Here is an 18,521-nt window from a genome sequence, read left to right as displayed (position 1 = left end):
TGTGTGTCTACTGTATGTGTGTGTCTACTGTATGTGTGTGTGTGTGTGTGTGTGTCTACTGTATGTGTGTGTCTACTGTAGGTGTGTGTGTCTACTGTATGTGTGTGTCTACTGTATGTGTGTGTTTCTACTCTATGTGTGTGTGTCTACTGTATGTTTGTGTGTCTACTGTATGTGTGTGTTTCTACTCTATGTGTGTGTGTCTACTGTATGTGTGTGCTTACAGTAAGTGTGTGTCTACTGAATGTGTGTGTCTACTGTATGTGTGTGTCTACTGTATGTGTGTGTGTCTACAGTAAGTGTGTGCTTACAGTAAGTGTGTGTCTACTGTATGTGTGTGTCTACTGTATGTGTGTGTGTGCTTACAGTGAGTGTGTGCGTCTACTGTATGTGTGTGCGTCTACTGTAAGGGTGTGATTACAGTAAGTGTGTGCGTCTACTATGTGTGTGTGCGTCTACTGTATGTGTGTGCGTCTACTGTATGTGTGTGAGTCTACTGTATGCGTGTGCGTCTACTGTATGTGTGTGAGTCTACTGTATGTGTGTGCGTCTACTGTATGTGTGTGCGTCTTCTATGTGTGTGTGTCTACTGTATGTGTGTGCGTCTACTGTATGTGTGTGCGTCTACTGTATGTGTGTGTCTACTGTATGTGTGTGCGTCTACTGTATGTGTGTGTGTCTACTGTATGTGTGTGTCTACTGTATGTGTGTGTCTACTGTATGTGTGTGCGTCTACTGTATGTGTGTGCGTCTACTGTATGTGTGTGTCTACTATATGTATGTGCGTCTGCTGTATGTGTGTGTCTACTATATGTATGTGCGTCTACTGTATGTGTGTGCGTCTACTGTATGTGTGTGTCTACTGTATGTGTGTTGTGTGTGCTGATATGTACAGAAAACTGTGTGTTAGTGGTTGTTTGATCCGTTTGAACCTGTCATGTCCTGCTGTTGTGTTCCTGTGGTGCAAAAGATAAATATACCCATAGTCCTCTCTGTTGGCTGGTGCTGACTCGCTGCCAGACAGTAGCTCTCATCTCTGACAAGCCAGCTCAAATCATATGGCGTAATTATTTTTAGGACTCTGAGATCATACACTGTCTTTATAGCTAATGTTTCAGTGTTAGATCTCTTAGTGTGTGTGTGTGTGCGTCCGCATCCCTTTATACAGTATGTGTCAGATCACTGTGTGTTGCCTAGTCTCAGATCAGTGTAAAGGACTGTCCTCTCCTCTTCACCCACAGACCTTCTCCTCTCATCCCACAGACCTCCTCTCCCCCACAGACCTTGTCCTCTCTTCTCCCCCTAAATCAAATCACATTTTATTGGTCACATACACATATTTAGCAGATGTTATTGCGGGTGTAGCGAAATACTTATGTTCCTAGCTCCAACAGTGCAGTAATATCTAACAATACACCCCCACAGACTGTCTCCTCTCCTCTCCCCCTCCCCCTGTCATTGGCTGAACCTGTTAGTGTAGTCTAAGGCAAGGAGCCAGGGTCAGAGGTTATAAAACCATGGGCGGGCGGCTGCTGCATGGCATCACCCCTTGGGCAGGGATATACCCTAACAAGGAAAGTGTCAATGCAACATTTGAATGGTTATTAATGGCTTCCCTGAATAACCTAACCTCCTCCCAACCAATCAGGACAGTGTAAGACAATGATCTGAAATTTGTGATTTTTATTTATTTATTTTTATTTAACCTTAATTTAACTAGACAAGTCATTTAAGAACAAAATCTTATTTACAATGACGGATAACTCTTACTTAATCAGCAGCTTTCTCAACACAATGAAGCAGGTCTTTAGATTGATGGAAGCTGGTCATCTGATTGGATTGACTGAGATCCCAGATCAGGGTTAGTTACTGGGATTAGAAGTATTCACACATGCACATCCCTATCCCTCATCTCCCCTCATCTCATTTCCCACCAAACCAAACACCCCACGGCCATTTTATCATCAGCACCCCCCTCTCCCGCCCCCCATCCCTTCCTATCTCTAGGTGTTGCAGCACAAGCCACGGTGCAGCCATACACACACCGCCCCCTCCTGTCTGTTTGTATGTCAGGCCCTGTATCTCAGTCAGGATTGTGCGCATAAAGGCTGATGTTGCTGCCCATGCAAGATGAGGTGAGCTTTGACTGATCTGTACCAGAGATACAGGGAGGGGAGGGAGGAGAGGAGGGGGCAGGGGGAGGTCAGTAGGTCACTGCTCTCCCAGGAGATTAGGAGAGATTGTTATCACTCTGAGGGGGGTGGGCCAGATGAGAGGGTAATGGTAAGGGAGGAGGGAGGGTCGGGGGACACAGCCCTGTTAGGGGCAGGAAGAGTAGAGACGGGGGAGGGCGTGGGCAGATGGATGAGTCTGCGTGCCCCCAGGCCTTTTCTGAATTTGAAGCCACTGTTTTAACCACATAAAACCTGTATTCTACATCTAGGTTTTTACTCCCCTCCATTTCCCATGCATACTTCCATGCAGCTACAATCTCCCCCCTCCGTTATTGAAATATGAATCCATCCATCAACGTTGGATGGTTGTGTTTGGCTGGTCTACAATCAGGAAGACTGATCAGTATTTGCTTCCTGAGGGCACAGTTAGCACAGTTTGAACCGGTGAACTCATAGCCCTGAATTCACCAGCCCCAGGCCTTACAGACAGACAAGCACAGCCTTGCATATTGAGCTGGAACTCTCAAGCATATGAATGAAAAACCTTTTCTTATCAGGCTGCACACAAAAAAGGCCCCTATCCACTACCCAGCTAGCACATAATGTTCTGGAACCATATATATCTTAGAACTTGGTGAGAGCCTGGTTGTCATATGCTTATTTTGTATACAACCATCCCACAATGTTCAGGGAATGGTGCATGATACCCAGCTATCACAGAACGTTCTGAGAACCATATGTTTCTTAGGTGGTAATTTCAGTACTTCAGCATGACATTTTCTACAGGTTTCCTCATGGTTCTATTTAAAGTAATGTTCTCAGAACGTTCAGAGAACGTTAAAAAACAACGTACTTCTGTGGGAATTTCAGTACTGCTACATAACGTTTTCTGAAGGTTTCTTCATGGTTCTATTTAAAGTCATGTTCTCAGCACATGAAGAAAACGTTCTAAAAAAACAAGAAAACATTAGTAACATTCGAAGAACGTTCTTAGAATGCTATATAAAAACATATACATTCCGTTCTCAGCGTCAACAAAACTCTCTCTAGCCTCTATCTTGTTAAGTGTGTTCAGGTGTGTTGGCCACGCCTACTAAATGGCCACACCTGATCTTAATGAATGCTTGTTTCCTTTGAAATGGGTTCTGTTTGAATAGACTAAAATGAACAGCTTTGTGTCAGTTAAAAAACATGTCATGTTAGCTCCATCCTGGTGGCGCAGTGAACTAATTCCATGGACAGGGAAAAGATCATAGGTCCAATTCTCACTGATGCTGTGCCACAATAAAAAATGTTTGCATGATTAATACCTAAGGAAATGAATGTCCATGTGTCCTATCTGTGCTTGTTGTTCAAAACACTTAACCTAAGCTAGTTGTCACGTTCCTGACCTATTTATGTTAGTTTTTGTGTGTTAGTTGGTCAGGACGTGAGGTTGGGTGGGCATTCTATGTTATCTGTTTCTATGTTGGTTTTGGTTTGCCTGGTATGGCTCTTGATTAGAGGCAGGTGGTTTGCGTTTGCCTCTAATTAAGAGTCATATTTAGGTAGGGCATTCTCACTGTTTGTTTGTGGGTGATTGTCTCCTGTGTCTGTATGTATGTTCGTACCACATAGGACTGTAGCGTTTGTTTGTTTCGTTTCGTTTCGATGTCGTCTGTTTTCCTGTACGTAAGTTTATGTTTAGTTATGTAAGTTTATGTTCAGGTTGCGTCAACGTCGTTTTGTTATTTTGTAAGCTTGTTAAAGTGTTTTGTTTCGTTTCGTGTTGCCATCATATTTTATAATAAAGATGGCTTATTTCCCTAAGCCTGCGTTTTGGTCTGAGGATCCTTCTCTCCTCACCTCTTCCGAGGATGAGGAGAGCGTCACCCGTTACAGAATCACCCACCTACAAAATGTGACCAAGCGGTATGGGAATGCTCGACGGAGCAACAGGAACTTCTGGACTTGGGAGGAGATCTTGGACGGTAGAGGACCTTGGGCTCAACCAGGGGAATATCGCCGTCCAAAGGAGGAATTGGAAGCAGCGAAGGCTGAGCGGCGCTGGTATGAGGAGGCAGCGCGACGACGCGGTTGGGAGCCCGTGAGTAAGACCAAAAAATTTCTTGGGGGGGGGCACACGAGGAGTGTGGCAAAGCCGGGTAAGATACCCGAGCAAACTCCCCGTGCTTACCGTGGAGGTAGAAGGCGTCGTACTGGTAAGAGACCGTGTTATGCGGTAGAGCGCACGGTGTCCCCAGTACGCGTGCTTAGCCCAGTGCGGGCTATTCCACCTTGCCGCACTGGGAGGGCTAGGTTGGGCATCGAGCCGAGTGCCATGAAGCCGGCCCAACGTATCTGGTCTCCAGTACGTCTCCTCGGGCCGGTGTACATGGCACCAGCCTTACAGGTGGTGTCCCCGGTTCGCCTGCATAGCCCAGTGCGGGCTACTCCACCTCGCCGCACTGGCAGGGCTACGGGGTCCATTCAACCTGGTAGGGTTGGGGAGGCTCGGTGCTCAAGAGCACGTGTCCTCCTTCACGGTCCGGTAGACCCGGTGCCACCTCCATGTACCAGTCCTCCGGTGGCAGCCCCCCGTACCAGGCTGTCTCTCCGGGTTCTCTCTCCTGCTGTTTCCTCCTCTCCAGCGCAGCCGGTGCCTAGACCACGCACCAGGCTGTCTCTCCTTCTCCTCCCTACAGAGCTATCTGTCTCCCCAGCGCCATCTGAGCCATCCGTCTCCCCAGCGCCATCTGAGCCATCCGTCTCCCCAGCGCCATCTGAGCCATCCGTCTCCCCAGCGCCATCTGAGCCATCCGTCTCCCCAGCGCCATCTGAGCCATCCGTCTCCCCAGCGCCATCTGAGCCATCCGTCTCCCCAGCGCCATCTGAGCCATCCGTCTCCCCAGCGCCGTCTGAGCCATCCGTCTGCCAGGAGCCTGCAAAGCCGCCCGTCTGCCATGAGCCTGCAAAGCCGCCCGTCTGCCATGAGCCTACAGAGCCGTCAGCCAGACAGGAGCCGCTAGAGCCATCAGCCAGACAGGAGCCGCTAGAGCCGTCAGCCAGACAGGATCTGCCAGAGCCGCCAACCAGACAGGATCTGCCAGAGCCGCCAACCAGACAGGATCTGCCAGAGCCGCCAACCAGACAGGATCTGCCAGAGCCGCCAACCAGACAGGATCTGCCAGAGCCGCCAACCAGACAGGATCTGCCAGAGCCGCCAACCAGACAGGATCTGCCAGAGCCGCCAGCGAGCCATGAGCAGCCAGAGCCGCCAGCGAGCCATGAGCAGCCAGAGCCGCCAGCGAGCCATGAGCAGCCAGAGCCGCCAGCGCGCCATGAGCGTCGAGAGCCGTCAGCCTGCCATGAGCGTCGAGAGCCGTCAGCCTGCCATGAGCGTCGAGAGCCGTCAGCCTGCCATGAGCGTCGAGAGCCGTCAGCCTGCCATGAGCGTCGAGAGCCGTCAGCCTGCCATGAGCGTCGAGAGCCGTCAGCCTGCCATGAGCGTCGAGAGCCGTCAGCCAGCCAGGAGCATCGAGATTCATCAGTCAGCCATGAGCTGTCCTTCAGCCTGAAAAGGCTGGATACCCAGAACTGCCCATCAGTCCAGAGCTGTCTCTCTGTCCGGAGCTGCCTTTCAGTCCGGAGTTGCCCCTCTATCCTAATCTCCCTCTCTATCTTCATCTATCTCTATATTCTTATCTATCCCTCTTTCTGGATTTATCTCTCTGTCCCGGTGTTGTCCCTATTAGATATGTTGTTAAGGGAATTTTGTGGGGGTCAAAAGAGGGTGGACATTCTTGGAGGGAGGAAGTTAGGATGGATTATGGTGGGGTGGGAACCGCGCCCGGAGCCTGAGCCACCACCGTGGTTAGATGCCCACCCAGACCCTCCCCTAGACTTTGTGCTGGTGCGTCCGGAGTTCGCACCTTGTGGGGGGGGTACTGTCACGTTCCTGACCTATTTATGTTAGTTTTTGTGTGTTAGTTGGTCAGGACGTGAGGTTGGGTGGGCATTCTATGTTATCTGTTTCTATGTTGGTTTTGGTTTGCCTGGTATGGCTCTTGATTAGAGGCAGGTGGTTTGCGTTTGCCTCTAATTAAGAGTCATATTTAGGTAGGGCATTCTCACTGTTTGTTTGTGGGTGATTGTCTCCTGTGTCTGTATGTATGTTCGTACCACATAGGACTGTAGCGTTTGTTTGTTTCGTTTCGTTTCGATGTCGTCTGTTTTCCTGTACGTAAGTTTATGTTTAGTTATGTAAGTTTATGTTCAGGTTGCGTCAACGTCGTTTTGTTATTTTGTAAGCTTGTTAAAGTGTTTTGTTTCGTGTTGCCATCATATTTTATAATAAAGATGGCTTATTTCCCTAAGCCTGCGTTTTGGTCTGAGGATCCTTCTCTCCTCACCTCTTCCGAGGATGAGGAGAGCGTCACCCGTTACACTAGTAGTGTTATTTAAACATGTTCTTGGAATATGATTAATTTACTTTCCAGTAACCTATTATTTCCATTCTCAGAACGTTAATAAAACCTCCCAGGAAAACTTTCAGGGAACCATAGTAAAACACTCTCAAAACCTCCCTGCAACTTTAAAAACTTTTTTTTGATTTTACCATTCAGGAATCGTATAGCTTTGTTCCCAGAACCAATGGGAAACCAAAAACATATGCTCCCACAAGTTCCAAGGAACTGAATGTCCTAGCTGGGTTGTGCCAGTAGGCTGTGAGCCTAGGCCAATGCTGCTTTATTCTGTAGATTTCTGAAGGTTTTTCTCTGCTCTTAGCCAGGGTCAGTGGGATACACGCAGGGCTTGTGGTAGTGGTACAGTAGCTTTGTCTCCCTGTCGCTCTCCTCTGTCCACAGGAGAGAAAAAAACCTTTGAGTTAATCCCATTTTTACAGGGCTTCTCAAGTGGAAGCTAGCTAATGAGGTTAGGCAGTTCGGCTCATTGAGAATTGAAACCATGCCTAATTGTGTTCTCAAATATGCTCATAATCCTTTAATTTGACAGAGCAAAGGTTTCTAGTGAACAGTAAGGTGAGTGTGAGGATGATTGAACATTGAACAAGGTCTTAAAGTAACAGTGGAGTATTATAGGGCAGCCAGGGAAAGTGCGCAGGTATCAACTAAAATAAATTATATTTACAGTTGACTGGTGGGATATATAGGCCTACTGAAAGTACCTAGCAGATCTCTCACATAAAATATTGACACATCGTATTGTTTGTTTCTTTATTCCTATTCTACTGAAATATGTGTATCCATAGATTTCTACTGTCTGGAGAGCCCTGCTCTGCACCTGCCTTACATGAAGGGTTGCTATGCCCACATGGCAACAGAGCTTGTTTTGCCAATAACCATGTTGTCAGCATCAGCAAGGCAACCCCATGTTTCTGGAGCACACTGTAAAACAGCCATGATTTTTGGTTAGCCACCAGCAGCATAGAAGGACACACAAATTACTGTTTGTTTTGACCAGACTGACCTGTGAGAGAATTGTGTATTTTACTGTCGTTGGTGAGGAGAACACGTTTCCAGAGGAGCGGTGAGCTTTCATTGGCCTGTGCTTGTACAGGAAGAGGTGCACATATTGTGTAAGACCATGCAGTTAATGGCTGAAGGCTGATTCTGTCAGTCTGAGATTTACAGCCTTGTCTGTCTGGCTGATCAGTATCAAGACACAGTCTGTCTGTCTGTCTGTGAGTCCAGGGCGGTGATCAAAAAGTACAGGCAAATCACAAGAGAGGTAGACATTCTGGAGGAAAAATAGGGCCCAATGAGTCTGGGTGTGTGTCCTCCTTTATCTATGTCTGTCTCTCTCGCGCACTCACACTAGGGTAGGGTGTCCAACTCATTCCATGGAGGGACTAGTGTCTGGAGGTTTTTGTTTTTTCCTTTCAATTAAGCCCTAGACAACCAGCTGGGGGGAGTTCCTTACTAATCAGTGACCTTAATTCATCAATGAAATACAAGTAAGGACACTCTGCCCTCTGTCTGTCTCACTGAGCTTTCTCTGGTCCATCACTCTTTCACCAGGACTGGGGAGGTTAAAAAGATTGAAGAGCAGGGCTCAGTAGGACAGTATGTCCCAAGTCTTTACAATACAGACCCACTTAGATAGGCAGTTCTTTCCCCTGGGGACAAGGATATTGTAACCTGATCAGAGAATAGAGGAAATATGATGATTCAATCTAGTTAAATGTAATTGCAGTTAAGTTAATTTCCATAATGTTTAGTTTAACTCTCTCTCTCTATTGAACCCAGGCTGTGTTGACAGCCAGGAGCATGGGTCCTTTGTCTTTTTTTACATGTATCTTTGTTGTGTGCAGAAATTAATCACTGTAGAGAAGCATTGGACTGTGGGCAGAAATAAATCACTGGAGAGAAGTATTGGACTGTGGGCAGAAATAAATCACTGTAGAGAAGCATTGGACTGTGGGCAGAAATAAATCACTGGAGAGAAGCATTGGACTGTGGGCAGAAATAAATCACTGGAGAGAAGCATTGGACTGTGGGCAGAAATAAATCACTGGAGAGAAGCATTGGACTGCGGGCAGAAATAAATCACTGGAGAGAAGCATTGGACTGCGGGCAGAAATGAATCACTGGAGAGAAGCATTGGACTGTGGGCAGAAATAAATCACTGGAGAGAAGCATTGGACTGCGGGCAGAAATAAATCACTGGAGAGAAGCATTGGACTGCGGGCAGGCCTTTTATTTCTTTAGCTACAGTTTGTTTGGCCCAGAACAGGTTTTTCTGAAGGTTAGTGTGTTTGGGATGTGCATATCCCCTTTGTATGTGTCTTTGTTACTAGTGTAAATCACAGAAAAAGTGATACATCTACATTTTAAAAATGCCAAGCAGTTCACCTCTGACAAACCAAACTCCAGGGCAGAACTAAACATGAACTTCAACTTTGTTAGGCTCAAGGTTGTTGGCATGTTTTTGAATCAGGGGGGAAAAACATTAAACATGATCTTATGGTAGCCTCGGGCGCTGTTCCACACCCAAAGTCATTGTTGTCATGCCAGCCTTGGCATAGGGGTACTGAAGCGAAAATGTGTTTATTGTCGCAATGTCAAAGCAGCACTAAAGTGACTGGGCATAGTGTTGTCCTTTGTGCTTCATTGCTCTGAAAATGAAATACTATCCCCTAGTTGAGTTTAGGCTGGGTTAGCAGCACTTCAAGTTGATCCTCACATTTTATTTTACCAGGCAAGTCAGTTACGAACAAATTCTTATTTTCAATGACAGCCTAGGAACAGTGCCTTGTTCAATAGATTGTTACCTTGTCAGCTCAGGGCTTTGATCTCGCAAGCTTCCAGTTACTAGTCCAACACTCTAACCACTAGTCTACCTGCCGTCCCTACACTCTAACCACTAGTCTACCTGCCGTCCCTACACTCTAACCACTAGGCTACCTGCCGTCCCTACACTCTAACCACTAGTCTACCTGCCGTCCCTACACTCTAACCACTAGTCTACCTGCCGTCCCTACACTCTAACCACTAGGCTACCTGCCGTCCCTACACTCTAACCACTAGTCTACCTGCCGTCCCTACACTCTAACCACTAGTCTACCTGCCGTCCCTACACTCTAACCACTAGGCTACCTGCCGTCCCTACACTCTAACCACTAGTCTACCTGCTGCCACATGACAGCAAACGTGACAGATACCTGTCAAAAGTTGTTGTTTTCAATTTCCCACCTGGCATGACTCATAGTCTAGGACAACTACAACATGTGCATACATTTCACATTCCACGTGCCATGGGCTTGACAGATTCAGCCATCACTGAATAATAGAAATACATTACACCTCTACTGCAGGAGAACCCCTGATGACACGTTCTCTCCTCATCTTCCTGCTCCTTCCTGTTTGGTTTACAGAATGAAGAACAAGTTGTGGTACTTTGAGTTTGGCACCACTGAGACCATCTCTGCCACGTGCAAGAAACTCAATGAGTGTGTCGAAGTCGAGGTGAGTCAACGCTATACCCTTCGGCTGGAGATCACATTTACATTTTACATTTGAGTCATTTAGCAGACACTCTTATCCAGAGGGACTTACAGTTAGTGCATTCATTTTAAGATTATTTGACAAACCCAAAATGTCATCTCTCTCTCTCCTCCTCTCTGTCTCTCTCTATCCCCTCAAAAGGTATTTAAAACTTTGGCTGGAGATGAGTTGACACACCAACATCTCATGATTCCCATTTTGTATCAACACGTCTTATAGACATGAATCTTGAGATGAGAAAGTTTAATCAGTTCATCGCTGTTGTAGAATGTTTTGACAGGCTTTTACCTGCAAACTTTTAAAAATCTCTTGAAAGACATCAAAGATATTAAACCAAAGTATTTAACTCCCATGGGGCAGCTAGCTATTCTTATCTCTCAGCAAATGCTTAATCAAGCCAGCCTGTCAGGTAACTGACTGTACTGCTGAGAGAGGACACGTTGCACGCAGGCACACACACATACACACTCATATATATATACACACACACAAAAGGAATTGACAAACACACCAATTTAGTCTGTGTTTGATATAAAGTAGCAGTGATAATGTGTGTGTAAAATGCACCATATTCTCTACATAGTGCAGTGCTTTTGACGAGAGCCCTATGGGAAGTAATGCACTATATAGGAAACCGAGTGCATTTGGGACACCTCCATAGTCTGGGTTATATACAGTATTATGTCACATTTATCAGACCTCAGAAAGTGAACCACAGACACAAATTAACCTAGTCTATTAACCTAGCCTGGACCTAACGCGATAATGTTTTTAATCATTACTATTAAACCAAACTGCAAACCTCACATTACCCGGCAGCTCCCTTGGCTGGCTAGTAATCGTCAGGTTTTTGGAAAAGCTTAGCGATGTGTTACTTCAAGTCCCCACACATGTTATTCTCAGTGTTTAACACACACACACACACACACACGCACGCACGCACACAAACACACACACGCACGCACGCACACAAACAAACACACACACAAACACACACACACACACACGGTGTGCCAAGCAGTCAAATCTCCAGTGTTATGCCTTGGAGCAGAGGGCAGAGTGATGGGTGATGAAATGTGGCGTAACAGGATCCACCTCTAAAGTTATATCGCCCTGCAAGATGTAATTAAACTGGGCTATTAAAAGCTCCACAGAGTAAACTTCCAGAGAGAGAAAGGTGTGTGTGTGTGTGTGTGTGTGTGTGTGTGTGTGTGTGTGTGTGTGTGTGTGTGTGTGTGTGTGTGTGTGTGTGTGTGTGTGTGTGTGTGTGTGTGTGTGTGTGTGTGTGTGTGTGTGTGTGTGTGTGTGTGTGTGTGTGTGTGTGTTCCTGAAACTGTTTTTCATGGGCACTAAAACCTCTGATGTCATAAATATTTCTTTGCTCTGACAGCACTAGAGGGCTGTGGTACATGATGTGGTACATTCCAACATCATTTGCTTTCAATGAGGGTGGTCGCTGAATTTTGTGAATGTGTTTTCTTCTTCTGTTTCTACATGGCTTATTTGAACACATTTGTTGAATTAGGACTTTATTTAAACATATGGAAAAGTGCACACATGGACCGACAGTGTTAAAGTAAGTTATTTTAGTGCAAAATCTAAACTGAGACAAAAAAACATCCACTTGATGGTACAAAATACTTATATTTTGTAGTTAATCACTAGCTGGGATATGAGAACATATTTTCCTGTGAATGTCTCCACACTCAAGGCAACATTATGTAACGTATTGATGAAAACATGTACTTTGATGCTACTGTAAATATTATTCAATGCTACTGTAATGTCTACGGGTGCACCTCCCAATAATATCCACCAAATGGACACAGTTATAAGCAGTTTTTCCATATTCTTGCAATGCTCTTTTCAGGCTGTATCAGATAGCCTTATACACTGAGTGCACAAAACATTAAGAACACATGCTCTTTCCACAACACAGACTGACCAGGTGAATCCAGGTGAAAGCTATGATACCTTATTGAGGTCACTTGTTAAATCCACTTCAATCAGTGTAGATGAAGGGGAGGAGACAGGATAAAAAATGATTTTTAAGCCTTGAGACAATTGAGACATGGATTGTGTATGTGTGCCATTCAGAGGGTGAATGGGCAAGACAAAAAAATAATATTTAAGTGCCTTTGAACGGGGTATGGTAGTAGGTGCCAGGCGCACCAGTTTGTGTCATGCTCAACAGTTTCCAGTGTGCATCAAGAATGGTCCACCACCCAAAGAACATTTGGCCAACTTGACACAACTGTGGGAATCATTGGAGTCAACATGGCCAGAATCCCTGTGGAATGCTTTCCATGCCCCGACGAATTGAGACTGTTCTGAGGGCAAAAGGGGGGGTGTAACTCAATATTAGGAAGGTGTTCCTAATGTTTGGTATAGTCAGTGTATGTGGTTCACATAAAACATACTGTCATAAGACACCATCATTAGTTGTCTGTTGTCTGTGCCCAATAATGTTTGTACCATGATTTGTGCTGCTACCATGTTGTGTTGCTACCATGTTGTTGTCATGTTGTGTTGCTACCATGCTGTGTTGTCATGTGTTGCTTCCTTGCTATGTTGTTGTCTTAGGTCTCTCTTTGTGTAGTGTTGTGTTGTCTCTCTTGTTGTGGTGTGTGTTTTGTCCTATATTTATATAGTATTTCTGTTTTATTTATCCCAGGCCCTCGTCCCCGCAGGAGGCCTTATGCCTTTTGGTAGTCCGTCATTGTAAATAAGAATTTGTTCTTAACTGACTTGCCTAATTAAATAAAGGTTAAATACATAAAAAATATATATTTAAAAATAGCATAGGTTAAATGAAAACACAAGGTCGTAATCTTTATAGTTTTTTTCCTTGAATGTAAGCGCGAAATAGACAATGATCACTAAGTACTTTTTGAAGAGGAGCCCTTGTGACACTCTAATGATCAGAAGGACCCGCTCTGCGAAGCCTCCTTGAAGATACTTCAGCCATAGAGTTCTCTGTCTCAGTTCTCTGTCTCTGTTCTCTGTCTCTGTTCTCTGTCTCTGTTCTCTGTCTCTGTTCTCTGTCTCTGTTCTCTGTCTCTGTTCTCTGTCTCAGTTCTCTGTCTCAGTTCTCTGTCTCAGTTCTCTGTCTCAGTTCTCTGTCTCAGTTCTCTGTCTCTGTTCTCTGTCTCTGTTCTCTGTCTCTGTTCTCTGTCTCAGTTCTCTGTCTCTGTTCTCTGTCTCTGTTCTCTGTCTCTGTTCTCTGTCTCAGTTCTCTGTCTCAGTTCTCTGTCTCAGTTCTCTGTCTCAGTTCTCTGTCTCAGTTCTCTGTCTCAGCCATTGTCTCAAGTCTTCGTACATAGTCTCTTTCTCTCTACTCTCTCTCTCTCTATCCCCCCTCTCTCTCTCCCTGTCTCGCTTTCTACCTCTCGTTCTCTACCTCTCTCTTTATCTCTCTCTCTCTGTCCCCCAAGTGTGACGGTATCATCCTGGACCTCAGCAGCACGTCATTGGAAGGCATCGCCGTCCTCAACATACCCAGCATGCACGGTGGCTCCAACCTGTGGGGAGAGACCAAGAAAAGGCGGAACTACAACCGCATGAGCAGGAAGGTTCCGGATAGGATGCACACCAGTACCATCATCGATATAAAGGAGCTCAAGTTCTGTGTTCAGGGTGAGTCAACTACCCCCCCCCCCCCCCCCCCTCCACCCCACACACACACACACACACAACACCAGTATGATGTACCCTCTTCACAGTATTGTGAACTTTTTACATGATTCTTTTCAGCACAGTTCCATTAACTATGGTGGATGCGCAACCAGGCCAGCTCAGTACAGCTTGGTTTTGCTCCTCTTGGATTGGTTTGGCTCAGTACAGCTTGGTTTTGCTCCACTTGGAAAGGTTTGGCTCAGTACAGCTTGGTTTGGCTCTGCTTGGATTGGTTTGACTCCGCTTGGATTGGTTTGGCTCAGTACAGCTTGGTTTGGCTCCACTTGGAATGGTTTGGCTAAGTACAGCTTGGTTTGGCTCCTCTTGGAATGGTTTGACTCAGTACAGCTTGGTTTGGCTCCGCTTGGAGTGGTTTGGCTCAGTACAGCTTGGTTTGGCTCCTCTTGGAATGGTTTGACTCAGTACAGCTTGGTTTGGCTCCGCTTGAATTGGTTTGGCTCCGCTTGGAGTGGTTTGGCTCAGTACAGCTTGGTTTGGCTCCTCTTGGATTGGTTTGACTCAGTACAGCTTGGTTTGGCTCCACTTGGAATGGTTTGGCTAAGTACAGCTTGGTTTGGCTCCTGTTGGAATGGTTTGACTCAGTACAGCTTGGTTTGGCTCCGCTTGGAGTGGTTTGGCTCAGTACAGCTTGGTTTGGCTCCTCTTGGAATGGTTTGACTCAGTACAGCTTGGTTTGGCTCCGCTTGAATTGGTTTGACTCCGCTTGGATTGGTTTGGCTCAGTACAGCTTGGTTTGGCTCCTCTTGGATTGGTTTGACTCAGTACAGCTTGGTTTGGCTCCGCTTGGAATGGTTTGGCTCAGTACAGCTTGGTTTGGCTCCTCTTGGAATGGTTTGACTCAGTACAGCTTGGTTTGGCTCCTCTTGGATTGGTTTGGCTCCGCTTGGATTGGTTTGACTCCTCTTGGAATGGTTTGGCTCCTCTTGGATTGGTTTGGCTCCTCTTGGATTGGTTTGGCTCCGCTTGGAATGGTTTGGCTCAGTACAGCTTGGTTTGGCTCCGCTTGGATTGGTTTGGCTCCTCTTGGAATGGTTTGGCTCCTCTTGGATTGGGTTGGCCCCTCTTGGATTGGTTTGGCTCCTCTTGGAATGGTTTGGCTCCTCTTGGATTGGTTTGGCCCTTCTTGGATTGGTTTGGCTCCGTTTGGAATGGTTTGGCTCCTCTTGGATTGGTTTGGCTCCTCTTGGATTGGTTTGGCTCCTCTTGGAATGGTTTGGCTCCTCTTGGATTGGTTTGGCTCCTCTTGGATTTGTTTGGCTCCTCTTGGATTGGTTTGGCTCCTCTTGGATTGGTTTGGCTCCGCTTGGAATGGTTTGACTCATCTTGCATTGGTTTGGCTCCTCTTGGAATGGTTTGGCTCCTCTTGGATTGGTTTGGCTCCTCTTGGAATGGTTTGGCTCCTCTTGGAATGGTTTGGCTTCTCTTGGATTGGTTTGGCTCCTCTTGGATTGGTTTGGCTCCTCTTGGAATGGTTTGGCTCCTCTTGGAATGGTTTGGCTCCTCTTGGATTGGTTTGGCTCCTCTTGGATTGGTTTGGCTCCTCTTGGATTGGTTTGGCTCAGTACAGCTTGGTTTGGCTCCGCTTGGATTGGTTTGGCTCAGTAGTGGGAAAGCCCTAAGGTGTGAAGTGGGACACGTTCTGGCCAATATGTCACCACTATATAACTTTAATCAATATGTCACCACTTTTTAACTTTAATCACTGTCACCACTATATAACTTTAATCATTATGTCACCACTATATAATTTTAATCATTATGTCACCACTATATAACTTTAATCATTATGTCACCACTATATAACTTTAATCATTATGTCACCACTATATAACTTTAATCATTATGTCACCACTATATAACTTTAATCATTATGTCACCACTATATAACTTTAATCATCATGTCACCACTATATAACTTTAATCATTATGTCACCACTATATAACTTTAATCATTATGTCACCACTATATAACTTTAATCATTATTTCCATCCCTGATTTCAGACATTAGGATTTGGTTTAATGTTTTTCTATGGGTGTCAAAGGATCGATTGTGTCTGATTGGTCTGCCATTTCTTGACCATACAGAGTAAGTTCCTGTGTTCTATGCCAAACATTATGTCATTTGCACACTTAAGGAAGTTTAGTATTCCCTTCCCTCTGCTCCCTAGCCCAGACTTGTCATATGGAACAAGTTAGCCTGCACTTTCTGTTGAAGCTTGGCTGTGAGAGATCACTGACTAAACAGTCCTAGTGCCATATCACTGACTAAACAGTCCTAGTGCCATATCACTGACTAAACAGTCCTAGTGCCATATCACTGACTAAACAGTCCTAGTGCCATATCACTGACTAAACAGTCCTAGTGCCATATCACTGACTAAACAGTCCTAGTGCCATATCACTGACTAAACAGTGCCATATTGTAAGTGTTTCATACTGCAACAATGTCCCCCACCAGCCAGCGGCAAGAAGATTGTCAGCTCTTTGTGGTGTTGCCCGGGTGACGTTGTAAACCTCAATGAGTCATGAGCATCCTCTCTGTCCCAGAGGACATTGGGGACGAGTTACACACACACACACTGCAGGACTGGTGCCCGCTGGCCTAGGTCGGTGACGAGCAGCTATTAACCTCCAAAACTGAACATTGAACCCTAAGACAGTCTCAGATGCTGGGCTGCTGAATGCTGCTGGGCTAGAAGGTCTGTTTCTGTCTGTGACACTGTAGCTCTTTCTCATCTGTCTCCCTCTCTTTCATCCATCCTCTCTCTTTCTTCCTTAACCACCCTGCCTCTGTGCTTCTCATTCAACTGAACTAGTTGGAATCCTGTTTCCATGGAGACCCTCCAGCTCCACTGAACAAGCAAGAAAAAAAGAAAGAGAGGGAGGGAGGGAGAAAGTGAGGGAGGCTGCTGCCAGCTGTGTGACTCATCATATTTGTATTTATTTATTTGTATTTATTTAACCTTTATTTATCTAGGCAAGTCAGTTAAGAACAATTCTTATTTACAATGACGGCCTAGGAACAGTGGGTTAACTGCCTTGTTCAGAGGCAGAACAGATTTCTATCTTCAACTGCCCTCCAGGCAGCCTTCACTGTTCTCTGCTAACCTGCCTTTCAGCACTACCGTATTGTAACATACTGTATAGTACTGTACACTCTCACGTTGTCACCCTCCCACCCAGCCCCCCACCAGACCGCCTCAGACCGCCTCAGACCGCCTCATTAATACTGTCTGTCCCGTCTGAGGCCAACGCCCAGCCCCTGTCCTGGCACAGCAACCTGTTCTAACATCTTCTAGTCCAAAGGTTCTCCAACAAGAGGACATTCTGTCAATATGCTGCCTGTAGTATTTATAGCCTGAGAAAACAGAGGAGAGGAGACATTTATCCACTAACACACACACACATACACATCAGTGGAGGCTCCTTAGAAGAGGAAGGGGAGGACCATCCTCCTCAGTTAATTTCATAAAAGTCCAAATAGTGAAACATTTAAAAAGTTATCCTTTTTAGATAAAACTCTGCTAAATATATTCACGTCACCAAATAATTGTTTAAAACACACTGTTTTGCAATGAAGGTATTTTTATTTTATTTTTTAGGAAAGTCAGTTAAGAACAAATTTGTATTTACAATGATGGCCTTCCCAGGCCAAACCCTAACCCGGACGACACTTGGCCAATTGAGCGCCGCCCTATGGGATTCCCAATCACGGCCGGTTGTGATACAGCCTGGAATCGAACCAGTCTCTGTAGTGATACCTTTAGCACTGAGATGCAGTGCCTTAGACCGATGCGCCACTCGAGAGCCCCGAAGGTCTACAGTAGTAGTCTCACCAAAACTCTGTAGGCTAGCACCATGGTGTAGCCAGAGGACAGCTAGCTTCTGTCGTCTGGCTACATTGACTTAGGAGGCTCATAGTTTTCACCCTCTTCCATTGACTTACACAGTAATTATGACAACTTTCAGAGGACGTCCTCCAACCTATCAAAACACTTGCAACATGAACTGATATTTTGTCCACCCAGTCAATTAATTTCTGACACCGGTGTAACTGCTAAACTGCTTTCTGACTGTACGCTGTACTGCATGATTGTAGTGGGTTTACTAACGAGTTAGTTCTACTAGCTATGTTGACTATGACGTAAGACAACATGTAGGCTGTGTGTAGCGGTTAGCGGTCCTGATGTGAAGGTTTAGCTTGAAAAGGTTTTTTCGCCTGGTCACAGACAGCTGATGTGTTGTGCACTTAAGTCCACAATCGAATGGAAAAGGTGAGAGGAAGAGTTGAAGGTTGAAGGAATTAAATTACATATACAATGAGCAAAGTGGTTATGCTGTTTTTATGTGCCTGCTATGAAAGTGAACTGTTTGTGTGTTCAGAGGTGTATTGATTCCGCTGATTCTGTTGAAAAAAGTTTCTTAAACGGAAGCAAAAGGAACAAAACAGGGATAAACATACCTGAATTTGTACAATAGAAACTTTATATTGCAACTGTTGGACTAAGGCTTACACCCTACATCAGCTAGATGCAGGCAAGAGTGTGCAAGGTGGTATTGAATGTGTCACTGTCTGTCACCTTGATTACTCAAAATGCTCTCGACCTGTACACCTACAGTACGTTGTAAACTTTTATTCATAGG

The 18,521-nt window shown here is 45.6% G+C and overlaps 1 protein-coding gene across 6 annotated transcripts in view; it reads left to right on the top strand.

The window, feature by feature from the left end:
- LOC129816610 (diacylglycerol kinase beta-like) overlaps positions 1–18,521 on the top strand; it is a 158,547-nt gene that overhangs the window by 119,081 nt on the left and 20,945 nt on the right. For 5 of the 6 annotated variants that reach the window (XM_055871305.1, XM_055871306.1, XM_055871308.1 and 2 more), the window contains 2 exons: positions 10,051–10,141; positions 13,615–13,816. In XM_055871305.1, coding sequence (XP_055727280.1) covers positions 10,051–10,141; positions 13,615–13,816 — 293 coding nt within the window. The remainder of the gene's footprint in view (positions 1–10,050; positions 10,142–13,614; positions 13,817–18,521) is intronic. The other variant, XR_008753582.1, reaches the window with a different exon arrangement.

Source organism: Salvelinus fontinalis, chromosome 19 (genome assembly GCF_029448725.1).
Source record: "Salvelinus fontinalis isolate EN_2023a chromosome 19, ASM2944872v1, whole genome shotgun sequence".
NCBI classification, from domain to species: Eukaryota; Metazoa; Chordata; class Actinopteri; order Salmoniformes; family Salmonidae; genus Salvelinus; species Salvelinus fontinalis.
Note: the sequence above shows the minus strand (reverse complement) of the source record. Positions and strands in the feature narration are given on the sequence as shown.